The sequence below is a fragment of the Palaemon carinicauda genome, unplaced genomic scaffold (genome assembly GCF_036898095.1).
Source record: "Palaemon carinicauda isolate YSFRI2023 unplaced genomic scaffold, ASM3689809v2 scaffold22, whole genome shotgun sequence".
Lineage (NCBI taxonomy): Eukaryota > Metazoa > Arthropoda > Malacostraca > Decapoda > Palaemonidae > Palaemon > Palaemon carinicauda.
In genome coordinates, this window is record NW_027169810.1 from 179,065 (window position 1) to 202,500 (window position 23,436).

At 42.0% G+C, this 23,436-nt stretch overlaps 1 protein-coding gene across 2 annotated transcripts in view; it reads right to left on the reverse strand.

The window, feature by feature from the left end:
- tra2 (transformer 2) overlaps positions 1-23,436 on the reverse strand; it is a 196,518-nt gene that overhangs the window by 15,227 nt on the left and 157,855 nt on the right. For both annotated transcript variants that reach the window (XM_068368485.1, XM_068368486.1), the window contains exons 4-6: positions 20,391-20,559; positions 10,693-10,868; positions 10,400-10,543 (exon numbers count right to left, since the gene is read on the reverse strand). In XM_068368485.1, coding sequence (XP_068224586.1) covers positions 10,400-10,543; positions 10,693-10,868; positions 20,391-20,559 — 489 coding nt within the window. The remainder of the gene's footprint in view (positions 1-10,399; positions 10,544-10,692; positions 10,869-20,390; positions 20,560-23,436) is intronic.

Consider the following 23,436-nt stretch of genomic DNA (forward strand, 5'->3'; position numbering starts at 1 on the left):
GAGTGTAGTTGGAAAAGTGTACAGTATGGTAGAGTAATGATTAATAGGATTAAGGATAAAACAGAGAATGCAATCTTAGAAGTACAGGGTGGTTTTAGAAGAGGTAGGGGTTGTATGAATCAGATTTTTACAGTTAGGCAGATATGCGAGAAATATTTAGCAAAAGGTAAGGAGGTGTATGTTGCGTTTATGGATCTGGAGAAAGCGTATGATAGAGTTGATAGGGAAGCAATGTGGAATGTGATGAGGTTATATGGAGTTGGTGGAAGGTTGTTGCAAGCAGTGAAAAGTTTCTACAAAGGTAGTAAAGCATGTGTTTGAATAGGAAATGAAGTGAGCGATTGGTTTCCGGTGAGAGTGGGGCTGAGACAGGGATGTGTGATGTTGCCGTGGTTGTTTAACTTGTATGTTGATGGAGTGGTGAGAGGTGAATGCTCGAGTGCTTGGACGAGGATTAAAACAGGTAGGCGAGAATGATCATGAATGGGAGGTAAATCAGTTGTTGTTTGCGGATGATACTGTACTGGTAGCAGACACAGAAGAGAAGCTTGACCGACTAGTGACAGAATTTGGAAGGGTGTGTGAGAGAAGGAAGTTGAGACTTAATGTGGGTAAGAGTAAGGTTATGAGATGTACGAGAAGGGAAGGTGGTGCAAGGTTGAATGGAGAGTTACTTGAGGAGGTGGATCAGTTTAAGTACTTGGGGTCTGTTGTTGCAGCAAATGGTGGAGTGGAAGCAGATGTACGTCAGAGAGTGAATGAAGGATGCAAAGTGTTGGGGACAGTTAAGGGAGTAGTAAAAAATAGAGGGTTGGGCATGAATGTAAAGAGAGTTCTATATGAGAAAGTGATTGTACCAACTGTGATGTATGGATCGGAGTTGTGGGGAATGAAAGTGATGGAGAGACAGAAATTGAATGTGTTTGAGATGAAGTTTCTAAGGAGTATGGCTGGTGTATCTCGAGTAGATAGGGTTAGGAAGGAAGTGGTGAGGGTGAGAACGGGTGTAAGAAATGAGTTAGCGGCTAGAGTGGATATGAATGTGTTGAGGTGGTTTGGCCATGTTGAGAGAATGGAAAATGGCTGTCTGCTAAAGGTGATGATGAATGCAAGAGTTTATGGGAGAAGTACAAGAGGAAGGCCAAGGTTTGGGTGGATGGATGGTGTGAAGAAAGCTCTGGGTGATAGGAGGATAGATGTGAGAGAGGCAAGAGAGCGTGCTAGAAATAGGAATGAATGGCGAGCGATTGTGACGCAGTTCCGGTAGGCCCTGCTGCTTCCTCCGGTGCCTTAGATGACCGCGGAGATAGCAGCAGTAGGGGATTCAGCATTATGAAGCTTCATCTGTGGTGGATAATGTGGGAGGTTGGGCTGTGGCACCCTAGCAGTACCAGCTGAACTCGGCTGAGTCCCTGGTTAGGCTGGAGGAACGTAGAGAGTAGAGGTCCCCTTTTTGTTTTGTTTCTTTGTTGATGTTGGCTACCCCCCAAAATTAGGGGAAGTGCCTTTGGTATAGGGATGGATATTAAGAGAATTACACATAAAGAACAAAAAATTTTCTCCCTGAAAGGGAAGAAATAATTAGTGCCACTATGAAATTAAAAAATTTAATAAGATTTTCTAATATAGTTTTCTGTAAATGTTGGATATTATCAACACTGTGTAAAAGTACACATGGCACAAGGTTTATCTGTATAATTCTACACCTGAGATTTTTTAACAGTCTTTAGTGTCACCATGGTGGCACTCATTTAAAAGGTATTGCACTGGAAGGTGTCAACACCTTTTCACCCTAATTGAGAGTCCCAATCAATTCACTGTTCATCACAGTACTAGACGACAGGTTTTAATACACAACCTGCCGCCACCACATAATGCTTCAATTCATGCACTTGCTTTGCATAATGTTTATAGAACACTCTGGATGACTTCCATCCAGTGTATGAGCAAAGACGCTCAAAGTCCATATACTGAAAAAAGTTCAGTGATGAAGCAATTTTCCTTGGATCATGACCTGCGGGTGTACTGTCAGGATCCGCTCTGCGAATAAAATAGGTGAGCTTCGCCCTCAGTTGTTTTAGGGATAAGTTTGAGCCTGAAGTTTCTCCTTTTAAAGAGCTGTCCTACCCTGAAGTCTGAAGTTCTTTGAAGATAGACCTTTAAACACTCTACTGGACATAGAGAGACATCTTCCTTCAAAGGGCAGATTCTCCAGGGACCCCATCTCTTAGTGGGTAGCTCGTTTTTGGCGAGAAAGGTTGGATCAGGAAAAAGATTCAGTTCTCCCACTTCTGTGAACTGAATATGGCCCTCGTTTCTGGATAGAGCCACTATTTCACTAACTCTAGCCCCCGAGGCTATAGCGAACAGGAAAAATAACTTTTTGAGTTAGATCCTTAAGAAAGCAATCTTCATTGTTCACGGTTGAAGCATAATGTAGGACCTTGTCCAAGGACCGTGAAATGGGCTTCGGAGGAGCAGCAGGTCTAAGTCTAGCACATGCCTTTGGGATCTTGTTAAAGATCTCGTTCGTAAGGTCCACTTGGAAGACATATATAAGGGTCTAGTCAGAGCCGACTTACATGTAGTTATCGTGTTGGCTGTCAGACCTTGTTCATGAAGGTGGATAAAGAAGGACAGACAAAAATCTATTGATATTTCTTTCGGTCCTTTTGCTTTGACGAAAGCAACCCACTTTTTCCAAGACGATTCATATTGTCTTCTGGTTGACTTGGAATTGTATTCTTCTAAGTAGTCTATACTGCCTTTTGAGATCCCAAATCTTTTCTTAACTGCTAAGGAGAGAAAACCATTAGATGAAGGTTTTGGGTTCTCTGTGATGAAGCTAAGACAGTCGACTTCTGAACTCGTTGAGATAATGCTGGGTTTGGTAGAGGGACCAGCCTCAGCTTCAGTTCCATTATCAGAGGGAACCAGTTGCTCTTGGGCCACTTAGGAGCCACTAGAGCTGCCGTTCCTCGGAAGGATCTCAGCTTGTTGAGGACCTTCAGTAGGAGATTGGTCGGAGGGAACAGATAAATCTGGTACCATTTGTTCTAATCGAGGGACATGGCGTCCGTCGCCTCCATTAGAGGGTCCTTGTATGGGGCTACATATCGAGGTAGTTTCTTGTTGTCGCTCCTTGCGAAGAGGTCGATCTGCAGTTCTGGGACTTATTGGAAGATGAAGAAGACTGAGTCTGTATCTAGGGACCATTCTGACTCTATCGGCTTGAGCCTGGATAGAGCGTCCGCCATCACATTGCTGAACCCTTGAAGGTGAACTGCTGATAAGTGCCATCTCTTCTTTTCCGCCAGACGGAAGATGGCCAATATCACATGATTGATATGGGGCGATCTCGAGCCTTGTCGGTTCAGACATCTCATTATCACTTCGCTGTCCAGGATCAGCCTGATCTGCGAGGGGAGAGTTTTTTCAACGTCAAAAGGACTGCCATGGCCTCCAAAATGTTGATGTGAGAGGTCTTGAACAGGGAAGACCAAGTCCCTTAGACTTTCCTTTGATGGGGGTGACCTCCCCATCCTTCCGTCGAGGCATCCGTGTGGATGGTTATCGATGGTGGAGGTGGTTGTAAGGGCACAGTCCTCTATAGGTTCTTGGCTTTCGACCATGGCTTGGGAAGTGATCGTAGTAAGGTCGGTATCGGTCTTTTTTTATCTTTGAGTGTTTGATGCGTATCTTCTCCAGACTCCTGACGCATCTTTCAGCTGTGCTCTTAGCACTAGGTCTGTCACTGCTGCAAACTGGAGAGACCCCAGTACTCTTTCCTGTTGGCATCTTGAGATCCTGACGGATTTCAGTAGTCTCTTGACAGATCCTACAATCTCTCTCCTCTTCCTTGGGGGAATGGAGAGGCGGTGTGAATTCAAGTTCCAATGGACTCCCAGCCATTGAAACTCCTGAGCTGGAGAGAGTCGAGACTTCTTGAAGTTGATCTGGAATCCCAGATGTTCCAGGAACTGGATCCCTTTCTTGGATGCTTGCCGACAAGCAGTCTTGGATGCTGCCCACACCAGCTAGTCGTCCAGGTACGCTGCTTCCTGAATGCCTTCTAGGCGTAGTTGTTGAACGACTGCGTCTGCAAGTTTCGTGAAGATCCTTGGGGGTATGTTTAGTCCGAAGGGCATAGCTCTGAAGACGTACTTCTTCTTCTGTAGCTTGAATTCTAGGTAGGAGAAGGGCAGTTGACTGGAATATGCCAGTAAGCATCTGCCAGGTATATTGAGACTGTATACGCCCCTTTTGGTAACAGGGTCCTCATGTGCTGAAGGGTTAACATCCTGAACTTGCTGTTCTCGATGAACTTGTTGAGTGGCGACAAGTCCAGAATGAATCCGAGTTTCTCCGAGTCCTTCTTGGGAACACAAAACAGCCTTCCCTCGAATTTGATGAACTTTGCCCTCCTTATTACCCATTTGCTCAATAGTTCTAGGGTATATTCTTCCAGTGAGGGGGTGGAGTGTTGGAAGAATTGAGGAAATGATGGTGGAGGCTTGCTCCAGCTCCATTCAAGTCCGTTCTTCAATAGGCTGTGGGCCCAAGGAACGAAGGTCCAACGATTCTGAAAATGTTGGAGCCTCCCTCCTACCTGAAGCATCTCATTGCTTCGATTGTCCAGAGGATTCACCTCCCTGACTGCGTACTCCCTTACCTCGTGAGGGGTGTTTTGAGGAGCCCCGTCTGGAGCCTCTACCTTTGGGACGGAAGGTAGTGGTTTGCCTCTCGAACTCGGGGTTGAATGCTGGTGACTGGGCAACCAGCTGTTGAGGCACCATCTGGAATGCAGTTTGCGGTTGAGCAACCACTTGGGGCACCGCGGTCATGGTGACTGTGGAATGTAGTTGCTGGGCAGGCCGAGAGGGTAGTCTGGGTCTCTTGGTCTTCCTCTTAGGTTGGGGACCCGCATCCAAGGAAGACATGCGCTTAGATGACATGCCCAACTTCTGGAGAAGATTTCTAATCTCCGTGGCTGCTTTGTCAACTACCTCCTTGACCACTTCATTTGGGAAGAGGTCTTTACCCCAAATATTGGAAGCTATCAACTTCTTGGGTTCGTGTTTTACTGTTGCTGCAGCAAACACGAACTCTCTACATGCTCTTCTGACTTTCATAAAGCCGTATAGGTCCTTTACTAAGGTGGCCATGTGCATTTTGGCCATGACCATATTCATGTCTGGGGTGCTCTTTCGGCCTGCACACATTTCCATGCAGTTCCTGTAGGAATAGGGATGCCGCTAATCTCTCCTTCGTCTCTTGCTCCCTATTCAAGAGAAAGTCTGACAGTTTCGGGAGATTCTCGCTGAACTGTCGTCCCGCGATATCTGCATCCAACTTCCCTACTGAGAAGGTTAGGTAGACTTCTTTAAAATCCTTATCCTCCATGGGCAGGGCTAACGACAGAGGTCTAGATTCTTTCAGTGTACGACAAGGTTTGCCTGCCTCCACTGCCTTGGCAACAGCTTTAAAAGCCTTCGATGTAAAGGGGAAGGCTATTGAAGCTGGAGCAAGAAAGGTTGGATGCATCTTGCTCAGGGCAGACACTTTAGAGTTCGTGTAGCCCACATTCTTTAGGCTGCTCGACAAGAGAGACTGTGCCTTGTCATGGTCGAATACCATGACCTCCTTAGGTTCCGTCTATTCTTTCGACGCTGGCTCCTGCTTCAGTCGAATGAAGCAGTCTGGGTAAGCATTAAAGCTTGGCCAGAACTGAATGTCATCAAGGGGAACGGCTCCCATCTTCTCCGATATGTAGAGTTTGCCGTTGGTCATCGGCATAAACTCCACATACTTCCAGTTATTAGTTTTGGAGCAGGGTGGGAGGTCTTGTACTCTGAGTCTCTTGTATGACCCTAGGGAGGCGGAGAGTCGAGCTTCACGGAGCTCTTTCTCAAGTTTCGCTTCCCTAGCTTCGCCTTGCTTGCGAATGTTCTCCATTAGAGCCGTAAGATTGGCCAGTGCCCGTCTCATGTCGTCTGATGGAGGGGCAGAAGATGTTGAAGGTAATGGCTCTGGTGCCGGCACAGACGGAAGGGACTCCGACTCGACATCATCATCTTCGTCCGGAGGTAGAGTCGACTCCTCCTCGGGATCATCCCTCAGTATATCCTTTTCAGTGTCCGTGGACACTTAAGACATCCTTTCCCCCTGGTGGATGTCCATGCCTTGCATCGCCTCACTGACATGCGTCTTGATGGCAATCTGGATGCAGGGGGGTTCATGTCGTACTTGGGGTACGACAGCTTCGATACCCGCTTTTGGGAACAGCAAGTTGCGCATCCTTTCATTAGGTAGGTACGGTCCCGTAGAGTTCTTTTGGAACCCACGTATCCATCTGCGCAGCTTTTCTCGTGCGGCATCCCTCGACTCCGATGACTTAGGGTCGTCGAAACCTTCGGTCACCAAGGTCTGGCATATGTTGCAGTCTTGGGGGCCCCAGTACCGCAGGGTTTCGGTATGTTTGGTGCAGGGGGCATGAGACCTGCATGCTTTGTGGCCACAGAAGTCCTTAATCCTATGGTTGCAGAATATAACCTCGCACTTCATTTGGTCCCCCTGTAAAGAAAGGAAAATTAAAAGAGTATGCAGTTGTTTACCTCACATGATAAAAAACTTATGCAAAATATTAACATTAATACTTTAAACATTATAGCTTAGGATAGTTAAGCTAGAAAGGAAATAGGAAAGACACATACTTGTGTTTCCGGTCCAGCCAATTGCTGTGACCTCCCCCAAAATTAAAGCTATAGAGTTTCCATATCCAGGCAAACTCCAAGAGAAGGGTTCTAACCCCTAGGGATAGATAAGTGTATATTGACACTGACCTTTCTTAAGTTCTTTAATATTGTGGGGTAAGTTGTTAACTGATTAACTATCAGTGTATTGAAGGAAATCTTTTCTTTAAATATATGAATGGTCTCAACAATACTGTGCAAGGAAACACATGGTATGTTGGAAAATAACTACTGTATAATATATGCTATAGTTTTCTGTCTGCAGTATATCTAAATTGCAAATATACTGGCTACAGTATAATCATATGCTGTAGTTCAGCCGGCATGTTGCCGGCTAGGCTAGCACCTGGCGGCACGGTCCACGCCGGCTGGTTAGTACCTGGCGGCACTGGTTCAGCCGGCATATCACCGGCTGGGTTAGTTGGTGGCACCGGTTCAGTCGGTATGCAGCCGGCTGGGTTGGTACCTGGCGGCACTAGCTGACAGAGAGAGAGAAAGCATGGAGTGAAGGGCTACCTTATTGAAATGTTTGTTAACAATAAATAAGGGTGTCAGTACTTAACCTTACTGCCTTCCTCCAGAATGAGGGTTCAAATGGAAGGAGAGAATGTGACATTCAAGCTTCCATCCAGCCAAAAAATCCGTCGCCGGTCACTGCCGGGTCCGGGGATGTGGATGGCAATCCAAGAGAGAACTGAAGAACACTCAATAGTAGAGGGGTCTCCCACTGGCACAACCTTTCCCGGAGCCTTGCGTCCATAAGGGAAAGACTGAGTGACTATACAGCTGCTTATGTAAGAGCCCGGCCGGCACCGCAATCTACCCGGCAAGCGGTGAGAATGTAGGACGCCGGCCACAGGATTGCAATAGCTAGGCTATCGTTAAAGGACAGAGCGGTAGGGAAAAGGGTCCTGTATCAAGTGTGGAAGAAGGCGGCAGGATTGCCACCAGTTCCACACAAGGGAGAAACTCTGTTTCAGTATCGGCACCATCCTAGGCGGCAGAAGAATATCTATTCTTCAACCTAGGGTCTGCCGAAACAGGACTAGTCTTCTAGACCGCAGGGGAGAAGGTGGCGGCATCAAACTACCACTTCAGGTGCGGCCTAGGGAGGCTTAGCCTCCTATGCTGGCAGCTGTAAGCTGGCAGGGGAGTGACTACTCACCCTGCTGCTCGGCTACCGGCAGAAAGACTGAATACTCTGAGGTTCTGTCGAAAACCAAAGCCGGGATACTCGCCGGCAAAGGTGGGAGACAGAAAACCCTAGCCTAGTCAAGCCGGAGTGAACTACTCTATGGCAAGACCAAATAGGGTTGTCGCCTATGACGGCACTCAAAGGGAAAGAGGGATTACCCTTAAATCTCCCAGGAGACGAATATCGAGTTATATTACTAATTCTAGGAGATATACTATCTCAAGTTGAATTGATAAAACGATACACGAGGGTAAACGGGGATAATGTCTGAAAGTATACTAAAGCGCATAGGCTAGGTAGCCTAGTGCGGGACGACGTCTCGGTTACCTAAATCGCCGAAACTCTAACGTATACGATCGACATAAGGAAGAGGAAATTCTATGTATAAAATATATATCTTTACTAGTATAATTATGCCTAAATAGCTTTCATAATTTGTCAATGCTATTACAACAGGGAAAGTCGTTCTGCTAACTAAAGAACGCATGCATAACGAAAGACAGCGCCCATGGCGCCTCCGGTGACCGGCCCAGCTCCTTAACACAATAAATTAGTCTAATTTCTCGGTGAAGTAGGAGCTAAAAATTATACACTGTAAAGAATAAATACTCAACTTTCCAGAGGCAGAAGAAGCTAGAGATTGCATAATTAATCCTCATAAAAGCGATCAAAAACGTTAGATCAACAGGGAAAACCATCGTGCGAATTCGCTACAAAAATAGGAATGAGCGCCATCTTGGATACTCGTAATAGTACGGGAGGAAGTGTAACCTTGATAACGGCTCCCCTTCTGTTTTCGCCACTCTTCCCCCACGAAACGAAAACGCTATTCGGGGTGAAGATTGCTATTGTATGTGTCGTATCAAGATATAAGTTCCCTGATATTATGCGATATCCTTAAGAGAAATTTTAAGGATATTCGCGCCAGGAGTTAGAATTCTGGAGACCTAGAGGTAAATTCTCTGGGAATATCACTGTAGCCAAATATCCCTTAGAAAGCTACCAATAGGAACCTTCCATCAGGACGACATGGCTTGAGCCCAAAAATAGAGATTTATTTTTATATGTAAACCCCATTTCTGAGCCTTCTGAGTCAGAGGGTGAAAAGGTTTAAAAATTTTTTATAGTTCTAAGAAACTTCAAGTCACTATGAATGACAATCTGAATTTTTCCTGTATGCAGTTTCAAAGAATTAACAATAGTCATTGGTTCAGAAGAAAGAATATAAAAAATCTGGCAGTTTTGAAATATATGACTCTCCATCACATACAAATGCACATCTAATTCCATCTTGGAATTTTCACCTCAAGATACCACTGATGTATAACCTTTTTTAACATAGAAGAGTATGGCAATAGGTATTTGTCCCTAATTTAATCTTCCTCAATAATCATCTTCCAAAAGTAGACAGCTTGGAATTTATATTTATTTTTCTATAGCTCATTTAGAGATAGAGTAATTAGAAGTTTGTTGTTAAGTCCCATGTTAGTCTTGAATTTAGTATTCTTCCATTCTTTATGCATACATACTAAGTGATATTGGTCTTTTGGTATGATGGCCTTTGAGGACCTTTGCCTGGCTTTGCAGGTGGTATAAAAAATTCTTGCTTCTGTTCTCTTGGGAAGTTTTCTCTGTGCCCATAGTTGGTTTTTAGTGGATGGGCTTGAATACAAATTTGCTTTGAAAATAGACATCATGAATTGATGTGGTAACACAAGTTACCCCACAACAAGTACTGGAATTCCACATTTTTGTAATGCTACTCCATAAACCCTTTGTGTAATTGTCTTATGTCAGTTTATAAAGTTCATGAAGTGCTAAATTATTTTGTCTCAAATAGAAATTAAAAAAAAAATATTAAGCAATATTCATAACAATTTTGCCCTTACATTTATTTCAGCACATTCATTTCATTCGAAAATCAAAAAGGGGAAATGATTTTGCGTATCAATGACTATAACACTTTAAAATTATGAATTTGCAAAGCAAAAAGGAAATTAAACAAAATAGAAATACAGTCAAATTTTATACTCTTAACTTACTGATATCTGAGGGCATTCATTCTAAACCTAATTTTTGGGAGTCTTGTTTTAATTTCTCATTTCCTAAACTCTTATTGGTTTATATCTTAGGATGAGGAAAGAATAGACTAAATTGCAGAGTTACTGTTGCTAAGATATTAACTAAACTACATGTTACCATTTAAAAATCAGATTTACATTTAACAAACCTAATTACAACCAGTCAATCAATTTAGTATTACATCTCTATTGACTCTCAAAGACCAGTATATCAAATTTTCACAAGGACTTACTAGCAGACAAGAGATATTTCAATCCATATTTAGCATGCCTACATTCAACTAACTTGCTTCTCTTTTCAATAACTTGAAACAATTCCTTAGCCATTAAGCTTAGAATGTAAACTTGGATGCCAATGACTAGGTACATACCCGCGTTCATAATAATCACGTCTTCCATTATTGCGAGATCTGTATCGTGGTGATGGAGAACGATACCTATCGCCTCTGTGTCCTCCTCCGCCGCCACCACCACCACCACCTCGACCACTGTAGCCCCGATCATAGCCCCTTTGTCTGGAACATAATGGAATATTGCCTAAGAAACTTTAAACTACTTCAAGCTTGGATCTAACATCTTTACTGTTGGTAATTTACATTAAAATTATCAAATAAAACACAGATAAGAGTAATGTAAGTAGAATGGGTTAAAAAAAAATACTCACGAGGTGGGCCTGCCCATATAGATGCCTGGAGTAGGCGTGTGTGGACGTTTTGTTATGGAAAAATCTACTCTGATTCTCCGTCCATCTATCTCCATGCCAGAGCACTCGTCTTTGGCTTCCGAGGCATCTTTCATGGATTCAAAATAAACAAACGCAAAACCCCGAGATTTACCAGTCTGAAAAATAAATCATAACATGCAATAAATATAAGGAACTACAGACAATGACTTAACAGCAGCAATCTAAAAATTCACTAGTATGGTTTGCATCTTCAAGATCAATATTAATATTATTATTATTATTATTATTATTACTTGCCAAGCTACCACCCTAGTAAGCCCAAGGGCTCCAATAGGGAAAAATAGCCCAGTGAGGAAAGGAAATAGGGAAATAAATAAATGATGAGAACAAGTTAACAATAAATCATTCTAAAAACATTAACAATGTCAAAACAGATGTCATATATAAACTATAAAAGGACTTATGTCAGCCTGTTCAACATAAAAACATTTGCTGCAACTTTGAACTTTTGAAGTTCTACTAATTCAACTACGCGATTAGGAAGATCATTCCACAGCTTGGTCACAGCTGGAATAAAACTTCTAGAATACTGTGTAGTATTGAGCCTCATGATGGTGAAGGCCTGTTTACAAAAATAGATGTCATTATCATTAGATTACAAATAATAAAGAATTGCTAACCATTTAAATGACAATAAATTAAATCCTGATTATTCAATAAATGACATGGCCTTTTAACCCTTTTACCCCCAAAGGACATACTGGTACGTTTCACAAAACTCATCCCTTTACCCCCATGGACGTACCGGACGTCCTTGCAAAAAACTGCTATTTACATTTTTTTTTTTGCATATTTTTGATAATTTTTTGAGAAACTTCAGGCATTTTCCAAGAGAATGAGACCAACCTGACCTCTCTATGACAAAAATTAAGGCTGTTAGAGCAATTAAAAAAAAAAATATACTGCAAAATGTGCTTGAAAAAAATAACCCCTGGGGGTTAAGGGTTGGAAAGTTCCAAATAGCCTGGGGATAAAAGGGCTAACTTTTATATAATTTTACTTTAGGTACTATTCTCTTAGATGACCTTAGATGACCGCGGAGGTAGCAGCAGCAGGGGATTCAGCCTTATGAAGCTTCATCTGTGATGGATAATGGGGGAGGGTGGGCTGTGGCACCCTAGCAGTACCAGCTGAACTCAGTTGAGTCCCTTGTTAGGCTGGGAGGAACGTAGAGAGTAGAGGTCCCCTTTTTGTTTTTGTTTCATTTGTTGATGTCAGCTACCCCCCAAAATTGGGGGAAGTGCCTTGGTATATGGATGTATGTATGTACTATTCTCTTAAAATGAATAAATGATTAACAATCATCTTGCATCACCACATCAATTGTCATTTATGCCAATTGGAGAATCATCAATAGTAACTAAAGAAAAAAATTAAAGAAGAACTTAATTATATGACATTTAATATTGAATATACCTTTAAAGAGGAGTAAGAAGACAAGCTTCCAATATGAACTTAAAAATGCCACAGGCTTCATATACATCTCTTCTAAGATTATTACTTTTATTAAAAGGGAGAAGATACACCAGCCCAATGAGTCAAGCTTAAATTGAGGAGGGAAATATATTATTTATCTTGAAGATAATAATGAAAAAATGTAGAGTAAATATAAGAGAAAAAAATAAATTATGAAACAAAAGATCTATGATAAGCAGAAATTCAAGTCTTATCTTTCTGACATCTGTTTCTTAAAAATGTTTAAATCTAAAAAAGAGAAATTCTCATTCTGATAAAATTTCAAAAAAACAATTTCTTACCAAAAGGAATCTTTTAAAATCATTACAATCGTTAAAAATATTTTGTATGGTTAAAATAGTATTACAATCACTGCACCTGGGAAGTGCTTCATGAGGTGTGCACATTAAAAAACCATGCATCGATTTTGTACAATCTATACGCAATCTTACTAAAATGACTTCAGTTCTTTTTGTTCTGACAATTCTCACATAGAAATAATTGGCTTTCATTTATTTTATCTCATTACTGTCAGATTCAGTGGTGACGTGTATAGGCACTGAGGAACTACAGCACCCCTTTTTTTAATTTGATATTGATAACTTTCAATCAAATTATTTTTGGCGGTGTATATTAGGATCGAGTACCCTGCTCCTCATAAGTCCGGCTATTCTAGATAACACTACTGCTTTATAGACCATCAGTGACGTTTATCTCTTTGCCCCCCATACTGTTTGAGACAGCTTTTTCATTATGTGTAGAGCAATATTACATTTATATTTGATGTAAGATACATGCGCTTTCCAATCGAGTTGAGTATCGAATGTTAGTCGCTAAAATTTACCTTACCTTAGATGGATGGATTATAAAATTTAGACCTCAGGCCAAGCACGGGCATCCAAAGTCATTCAGCGCTATACGATACAAATTAATCAACCAAATCCGTACACTCACAACATTAGGCATAATTTTAACCTATAAGCCAATCACACCAATTTGGTTTAATATTATCTTTACTGTATGTTTAATAAAATTGGATTAGAGAGATTAAATATATTAATTTAATTAATTGAAGCTTGTGATGGATCCCAATACTCGGTCAAAAAATTTGAAGTTGAGGGTTTTACAATTTTCCCCCAGTATGTCTCTTAAAAGGTTTGTCCTGAAGTAAATGTGTCACGCTCTTAGGATTAAAAACAAGACAAATCATCTAAAATAGATTTTATATTATTTGTCACCTGACACTACTGTATTACAAAGAGGGGCCTGTTTCCCTTCTCTCCTCTTCATTAAATAATTGTGGACTGCATGTGTATGGCCAATATGCAGCCTGGTCAAAATTATGTCTTTCCTACTTGTAGACTTGCAAAATGAACATTTATCTAATGAAGGGTGGCTTTTTTTAAAATTTCGTATTGGTGGTCTGAACAATTTTAAGGTCTTTGTAAGGAATACTTATGGGGGATGGGGGTAAGTAGCCCTGAAGCTTCCTTAGCTGTCTTTTCTACTCATTCATTCCCTTCCACCCCAATGTGGACAAGAACCCAACAGAAATGAATACTGATATTCTTTCCAGACTGCAGAAGTACTAACCAGTCCTGTCCTGAACCTTTTGTATTAAATGAGAGGATGGCAAAATCTGTTTCATTGAAAGTAACAAAATATTGGAATTAGTAAAAATTGTTTAAAAACTAATCTGATCATCATTTTTAAAAATGTCAGACTACGAAAATTATTGGATGCAACTCGGCAGTAAATATTGAACAGGAGGATGGGAGTTTTCTTCTTATAACAATCCCCCCCACCCCCACAACAGCACTTCCAACATCCCCAGATGATTTAGAACTCTCCGTAAAAATGTTTCCCATGCTGCTGAGCAGCATGTTTTAGGAATTTGCTTTTCATTACTTCACTGGGTAAGGTATTTTTCTCTCCTGTCATGAAACATACTTTCACATGTAGATTTACACCAAGAGGGAGACTTGGGATATCCTACCGTTGCTATCTATGCTGCTAATAAACCTACTTCTCTGGCATCATTTTCCAGTCGTACTTCCAAAGGCTTTGGGACTCTAGACCTATTAGGAGCTCAATCTAAGGAATACTTACTGCTAAGATTGCTTTTCGTAGCGAGAGAACTAGCTAAGTACTACAAGCTCAGCTCCTCTCTGCCGGCGGAAAGGAGAGGCATGCCAGAATCCACATATAGACTATCAATGGGAGAAGTTCTGTATGCTTCAGTGCATATGCAGAGTCCCACACTGTGAACAACACCGTTTCCCAAGCAAAGTCTTAGTAGCTGACCCATAAATAAATCACAGTTCATTTTGTTCAGACACAAAGATATATAAAGTCTAAGCAAAGTTGTTCTGTCATAAGCGCACTCATGACGTGAAATGACTTTCAAGATGTTCAATTATTTTTTTTTTAACCCTAATGGAATGGTTATTATCTTCTTGTCAAAATTTACCACAAGAAACTTGACATTGTCCTCATATGGCAGAATACCACCAGTAGGAAAAGGGTGGGCATCTCTTCTCATTTACGAGTACAAATTGGTAGTTTATTAGCCCCAGGAATCCCTGTAACTCACGCACAGTGGTAGGTTTCTGGATGTATTCTGGCAGCTTACACATACCACAATGTCCACACAGATGACCAAGATACTCAACCTCGGCTTGAACCCAAGAACACACACCCGAATTTTATCTTGAGTCTGTGCTTCTGGAGAGTAGCCAAAACTCTTTCTACCAAATTCAGGTGTTCCTTGAAAGAAGCCCCAAGGATCAAGATGTCATCAACGTAGAAAACCACCTTGGCTTTCGGGAATTCTTGGAGAATACTCTGCATTTTTCTATGGAACACTGCAGGTGCATTCTTCAGTCCAAACGATATGCGTCTGAACTGCCAGCGTCCAAAGGCAGTAGAGAAAGCCGTGTATTCTCTACTGTCATCTGCTAACGGTAACTGGTAATATCCAAGAACCAGGTCAAGGGTTATAAAATATTTGACTCCTTGTACCCCAAATACGGAGTCTGCCAAGTTTGGCATTGTGAACTCATCAGAGACAGTCACCTTATTCAGTCTACGGTAGTCCCCACAAAACCGTATACTGTTGTCTTTTTTTCTGGACTGGAACAATGGGTGAAGACCAAAGAGAGATGCTGAGTTCAATAATATCCAGTTCATGCAACTCCTTGCACTGTTCCTTGATGGCGTCAGTGACGGGTTTTGCAAACCGTATAACCCTCCGATAAATGGGTGGCTCGTCATACAGGTGGATGCGCATTGGTATGCTCGAGCAATCTCCCACATCATCGTCTCCAATACTAATGACCGAAAGATGACGAAGCATTTGACAGAACTGGTCCTTGTGAGAAGTCCACTTCGTCAGAGATAGACAAATTGTCTATATCTTCCAATACACTCGGTTCAGGTGTCAGGTCGCACTCCTGTGCTATCAGGCATGATAGGAGAGCATCCACCACTGCCATGGTCAACACCTTCCACAAGAGATCCCCCTTCTTGATCTTGGCAGTTTCTTCAGAAGACCCTTTGATTAAAACTGAGATTTTTCTATCTTTCAGTTCTAGAATGGCAGGGATTGCCGTAGCTTTTCTTGACAGACCGGGGGTTATGATGTCACCATCATAATACATCTCTGGCCAAAAGTTGGATGGACAAGCAGCGCACCTAAAAGAGATGTCAAGCCCCTTAGGAAAGTCTACAGTAAAAGGAACTAGCGCGGGCTCAATACTGGCAATCAGGATTGAATCGCCCGTGTGGACTTCAAGTGCGTAAAGCACTTATTGACAACAGGCTCCACGTATTGGGATATAATACTCCCAAAGAGGGTCTTGGGGAGTACAGTAATCCCTCACATATCGCAGTTAAGGGGGCCAGAACAGACCGCGATAGGTGAAATACCGCGAAGTAGGTTCCCTCCCTATTTTTGGAATACGTACACTTTTTTGTGTACATGTATATATAAAAACAATAAGTGTATATTAACCCTATAAATGCGTAAGTTATCATTAAAACATTAAAGAATCATGTAAATAAATATTGATAATATAAATTATATACTGTACATAAAATAAAGTACAGTACTGTATAAATACTGTAAAATAAATACAGTATTTAATATATTACGTATACTGTACGTAACATTTACATTTATACATAAATAATGTATAAATAATATAAATAGAGTATAAGTGTACATGCGCATACAAATGTAGATATGAATAGTGTATGTGTTTATAGATATGTTTTTAGAACTTTTATTCTTATAACCAGATACGTAACTCACCTCTAACAATGACGATGAAACAACTGCGCAGTATGATGGAGGTGAAGAAGATGAAGATGATTTACTGCACAGGTTAATGAGAGCTTTACTGCTCCTCAGGTGATGCCTCATTGTCAGTTGATAGAGGCGGTGGCTCATCAATGACAGCTTCCGATAGAGCTGGAAAAACTGCAGGAGATGGTGTAGTGGCTCGGTGGGAAGCCGGAGAGGCAGCATGAGTATCTGAGGCTTCTGCAGCAATTTTTCAGCGCACTAGGAATATCGTGATGGGAAGTTGTTGACGTTTTTTCATCTGAGGAAAGATGCTCTTGTACAATGCCATTACACCGTCAATACGGTTACTAAATTCGATGGCTCTGACCATATTATCATTGATTTCCTGCGCCCTTTGTTGCATAGCCCGTGCCATGTTGCAGAGCTCTTGCAGGTTGTCCAAGGTAAGGCCACGTTCTTCAGCTTCATCGTCGTCACCGACGTCGGCGCCTCTTCTTCTTCCACACTCACTGATCTTGTCATTTTGGCAAGGTCCTCGTTGGTTAGGGGCTTCGTGTGGCACTTGATCAGTGAGTTGACGTCTTCCGTCGCCATGTCAGAGAAACCTTCGTTGACTACTAACCGTACCAGCGTCACAGCCTTATCTACGGTGGAGTGGTGAACTTCGTCTGGCGTAAATCCCTCATAGTCATGAACGTCTGGCCACAATTTTCTCCAACTTGCATTCAGTGTTTGCTCTTTCATCTCATTAAGAACTTTCTGAATGTTGGCCAGGCACGTCGCAATGTTGTATTCCTGCCAATATCTCTCGAGGCTGAAGTCCTCGTCGCCTTCGTCGATGGAGGAGATGAGGCCCTCCATCCTGAACCTCGTGTAGAGGGCCTTGAAGGCCCGAATGACCCCCTGATCCATTGGCTGTTTGAGGGAAGTGGTGTTGGGGGGCAGGAACTCCACTTGGACCCCGTCGTAATTGAGGTCTGTTGCATGTCCTCCTGCACAGTCCATCAAGAGGAGGACCTTAAAGGGTAGCCCATTCTCCGAGAGGTACAGCTTCATCTGCGGGATAAAGCAGTGCACAAACCAGTCGAGTGTGAGGGCTTTGGTTATCCATGCCTTTTTATTAATCATCCAGTAGACAGGCAGCAAGGCTTTGTTTTTGTTTTTCAAAGCCCGAGGATTCAAGGACTTGTAAATTAAGCCGGGCATGAACATGAAACCCGCGGCATTCCGGCACGAGGAGAGTGACGCGATCTTCGTGGGCCTTGAACCCTGCTTCTTCTCTTTGTCTTTGTAAAGGAACGTCCGGGACGGCATCCTCTTCCAGAAGAGGCCAGTCACATCCATATTGAACACCTGCTCCAGGAGATAGCCCTTTTTTTTAATTAATTTCGGGAATTCGTCCTTGACGTAATGAAGAGCTGCCTCTTGGTCTGCCGAGGCGGCCTCCCCATACAAAGGAATGCTGAGAAGGCCAAACCTCCTCTTGAATTTCTTGAACCAGCCCTTGCTAGCAACAAAACCACGTTTTTCTCGTGGGGCAGGTTATCTTCTTCGTCGTCATCATCACCTTTGTCATCTTCGTTCGATTTTCCTTCAGGAACGAGGCTATCATACAGGATTTTGGCTTTGGTTCGATTCATGTTGGTATTGAGACTAACCTTCTTTTCCCGACAGTCCAATATCCACATTGATAATGCATTCTCTATTTGCACAATCGTCTTATTATGAGGAGTCACAACGCGCTTAGTGTCCTTGGAGAACGTTATTGAGGCAGTTTTACGTATTTTCATTTCATCTTTTTTTATGTAGCGAACCATCCATTCATTCACTCCGTTAATGCTGGCAACAGACGCATAGCTACTGCCTGCCTTAAGCATAGTCAAATAATTTCCCTTTCTCGTTCACCGTCATAATTTTTCTCTTCTCCTTGGGTTCTCTAAAGGATGTAGAGGGTAGAGGACATTTAGGAGCCATTTTCAAGGGCGTCACAAGCACTATTTTGCACTGAAAAAGCACAAGAAAATAGCTAAAAGTTCATAGCGGCAAGACTATGCAACACGTGCGAGAGAACAATGAATGCTCTCTCTCTTCGCGGGGCGCACGGCAGGGAGAGATGCTGGGTAAGGCGTCTCGGCGGCTCGGCCAGTCAGCTTGCGAGATTCTGGAGCCGAGATGGCCAGCGAATTAGAGAGGTGGATTTTGAGTTGCGCGCCATCTCCGTGTTGATACCTGATGTTCTACTGTACTCTCCCTGCCTTCTGCTAGTGCCCGCGTAACTTTCCCACCATTTTTTCTAATTTTTGATGAATATTTTTGAAAATCCGCGATGCACTGAGGCCGCGAAACTTGAGCTGCGAAATGGCGAGGGATTACTGTACTGTCAACTCTCAGCTGGTTTGGGCTCCATCAACTATCACCCCATTTGCTCTCAAGAACTGGTAACCAAGCACTATATGCTCAGCCATAGTCCTTAAAGGCACTACTGTATATGGAACACACTCGGGGTGATATCATTCCATGCAATATCGGGGGTCAACAGTACAGTACCTAAGGTCTTAGGTCCTGTTTGCCCTAAACCCTTCAGACCAATGGTATAGGGTACCATATGCAGCTGGTAACCCTGCACTACGCTCGATGACAGGAGGTTGACCTCAGCCACGGAGTCAATAAGAGCGTTCAACGCTCCCGATGGAAACTCGGACATGGTCACTGGGACAACCATAAGCGGTACAGGAGCCAACTGTCCCAGGTTAACCCTACAAAGGGTTTTCAAGACAGCCTCCGTTCCTGCTTCCTCCCTGGAGAAGTCAGTTGGAAAAGCTCTGGACAGTGTTGAGGATAGGTTATCACTGGCAAATCCAAAAAGAGTCATTGGATGAGCAATGACCTTTTCAGGTTAAGAGGTAACGTTGGAAATCAAGATTTCCGAGGCTGCCACCGGATTACTAAGAGCTAGCTTCCTAGCACTCACACCCTCCTTCGATGTAGTCCCATCTTCTACACTGAAGGTCTGGTATTTAACGCCCTATGGCACTCCTCGGTTCTTGATGACTTCCTGGGATTTGACTTCTTGCTGCTCTTCTTCCTCTCAATAGTCCGGGAAGAGGCACTGGACTCGCTCCCACTTCGACTTTCCATGCTACTGGTCAAACCAGAGTAAGACGACGGTATCGGAGTAACGTTCACTGCTATTGCCCTCCACCTAGAAGGACTCTGGACGGAGGTGGTCTCCCTCCCAGGGCTGCTGGCAGTAGCTGTCTCCTGGACAGGTGTTCTGTGTCTTGGGGCGCATGTTGCCCACACTGAGCGACATGGTGGTTGGCCGGCCCACAGCGTAGGCACAGGTTGAGGTGTCTGCCACACTCATCCACAAGGTACCCTGGTTTCTTGCACCAAACACAGTACCTCCTCTGGAACTGAGGAGTACTGAATATTACAGTGGGTTATTTGTATTCAGTTAAGAACTTGAGTTTGAAATAATAAAAAGTTCAATTCCAAAATAACACATTGCTACTATTAGAGAGGTGACGTTATATATGCTATGCTTTTCGAGCACGAGTCTCCAAATAGGCACACCACTAACGTGCCTGTTGGAAACAATGAGGCGTAGTTGAAGTGCTCCTGAAATCCCATGATAAAACTACCTTATAAACCTCTCAATTCCCTTTTCATTCCTATAAACTTTATGAGTACAGTCAATTTAAATGTTCTTCTGAGGAGGCAATATGAATATCAGGCGAGTATAAAAATGATAAATTTCATTATTTAAATTCTGTTATATATAGTTATATGAAAATTGAATCAAAGTACAAAAAAATACATAAAGCCAATAATATAAAAAATAAATACATCTTACTTTTGAATCCAAAACAACTTGAACTTTTTCAAGAGGTCCAAACTTATCAAATATTTGATGCAACTGCCTTTCTGTTGTGTAGACGCTGAGTCCAAAAACTCCTAGACATTTGGAAGGCTCAGGATTGTCTCGCGTACCAACGTGACGACGGCGATTTGACATTGGAGATCTGTAATGTGAAAACAACATCACTTTGAACGTTTATATTTTTCTTCTAGAGCCTTCTAGATCTCACTGCATTTTAGATTGAGAAAATTACAAAGGTCATTCACAAAACATAATCGCCCTTTCTTATGAAAGTATACAGTATTACTAAAGACTGCTTCAAAAACCCAAAAACCAAATATTTTCTTTAAGCCATTATATAGTTCAATAGAAATGATAGTGGTTAATTAAGTTGTTCTATCAAATGAAACTTTCAAATTTAAAAAAGTGAAGTTAACTACGAACTACAAAATGCACACCACTAAGTCAGTGGTCCTTGACCTGTACCTTGCGAGCACCATATATACATATGTAGAGAGAGAGAGAGAGAGAGAGAGAGAGAGAGAGAGAGAGAGAGAGGAGAGAGAGAGAGAGAGAAAGAGAGAGAGAGAGAGAGAGAGAGAGAGAGAGAGAGAGAGAGAGAGAGAAAGAGAGAGAGAGAGAGAGAGAGAGAGAGAGAGAGAGAGAGAGAGAGAGAGAGAGAGAGAGAATGGATTGTCGTGTTCAGATTCGGAAGGGAGGAGTGTGTGTGTGTGTGTGTGTAGAAGGGATTGTTGTGTCCAGGTTCAGAAGGAAGGATGGAGTGAGGGTGTACAGCTAACTCCTGAAATCAAAATTTTTTTGCAAGAGAGAGGGGAACTTGATGAGCCACAATAGCTAGTTGACCAAGCATTTATAAGTGGCATCTCATCTAAGCTCAATGAGTTAAATGCAAAGTTGCAAGGACAAATGAGAACTCTGTCACAAATGATAAGTTCAGTAAATGCCTCCATAAATAAGCTGAAGTTATGGATGTCCCTGATCTCTAAAGGGATCTTTACAGCACTTTAATCTGCTGCAAAAAAAAAATGACAGAACATAGAAAAATTGAAGTGCAGTGTTCATACATACAAAATAAGCTCAACATAATTTTGGGTGAGTTAAAGAAAAGATTTGCAGACTTCAGTAGTGTTCTGTCAGCAACATCGCATCTCTAACTTGGATTACTTTTCAGTCTGAATGTCTCTGACCAAGTGATGGATTGATTTGAAGTTTAATAACATCTAAGGTAACATTTATTACAAATAAAGAATATAAGAATATTAAATTAAAATCATCAAAGCAAAGATGACATTATACAAGTGAAATGGCATTCAGAAGACCTGCTTATGAAGTAAATCTAGAAATACCTCCAGCAAAATACGACACATCACGTCCAAGAATCTTAGCAAGGATGAACCTGCCATCCTCAAACTTATATATATTTCTTTCTGTACTATAAGTGGGGCATTCCATCAACATATATGCACCACTGTCAAGGGTACCAAACAATCGTCGTAATATGGCTGGTATTGACCAGTTAGCAGAAACTTGTGTGTCAACCGAGTGTGACCAATGCAGAGACGACAATGAGTAGTCTCCAAATCCATTCATATCAGCCCATTGAATTATTTTGTCAATTGAGAGTTGTTATTTTCTCTCAACCACTGACATTCAAGCTCCAGCAAATGATATGGAGAGATCATCTGAAAACAATGTGGAGAGAATATCTTGAGGAATGACAAGTGATATCCCTTTGATGGCTAATGGAAATAGGGTTACACTCAGCACACTACCCTGGGAACTTTTTTTCTGACATTTCCTCTCTGAGAGACTTTCACCTACTCCAACTTGAAAAAAAATCTATTTGAAACAAATGTTTGAATGAACAATGGTAACTCTCTCCTCAATCCCAAATTATGAATGGTTTCAAGTATACGCTAGCTATCTGCATGCAGTATCATATGCATTTTTGAGGTAAAAAAAAAGACTTGCATGCTGCTGTTTTGAAGCAAAGGCTTCACAAATTGAGGACTCAAGACATATCAACACATCAGTAAATTAGTGAATTTTTCTAAATCCACACTGGATGTGATAAAATATATTTCTTCTCCAGGTACCACATCAGTCTTGCAATGACCATCTTTTCCATGATCTTATATAACAAGATGTAAATGCAATTGGTCGATAGCTTGCTGCTAAAAACTTTTCCTTACCAGGTTTTAAAAAGACTAAAATAATGGCTAGTTCCCAAACACTTGGATATCTATGATCATGCCAAATTCTGTTAATAATACTTAAAATAAAAACTTAGTATCAACAGGTACACATTGCATATGGAATTTCATTGGTCCAGGGGCTGTATCATTGCAGTTAGCAAGTGCAGAATCATAATTCCCTTTAAGTAAAAGGAGCATTGTAAGATTCCTTCTTTTCTACTGCAAACTTTAGCACTTTCCATTCTTCAATGCTTCTATGCTCATGACCAAGAGCTGCTTCACACTTGCATGATACATTGTAGAAATGATCAGTCAAGGCATTGCTAACCTCAGTTGCTCAAGTTACACAGCGGTCATTCACCTTCAACACTGGTGGTGAGTTGGGAGTGAATTTGCCTGGTATCCTTTTTACTCTCTTCTACACAGAAGATGGTAGTATTCTTTTCTTATTGGAGGAAACGAAAGACATCCAAGGCTGGCGCCTAACTTCTTTCATGGCACAACGGAACTGTGCTCTACATTTCTTATATAATGTAAAATTCTCCTCTGTACAGCATCTACGCAATCTAGTCAAAAGATTTTTTTGTAGTTCTGTGGAGGGCAGTTAATTCTGAAGGCCACCAGGGGACTGGTCGCCATTTGAATAACCCAGTTGTTTTGGGAATTGAATTGACTCTTGCTGTACGGAGAGTTCCATTCAGTAAGTCTATGGCATCATCATCATCAACACTTTCAAACTGTTCTGCATTCCCTTCAATTTAGCTTAGCTCACGAAATCTATCCCAGTTCGCATTGTCAAGGTTCTATTGTGGCAATCTCTGTAA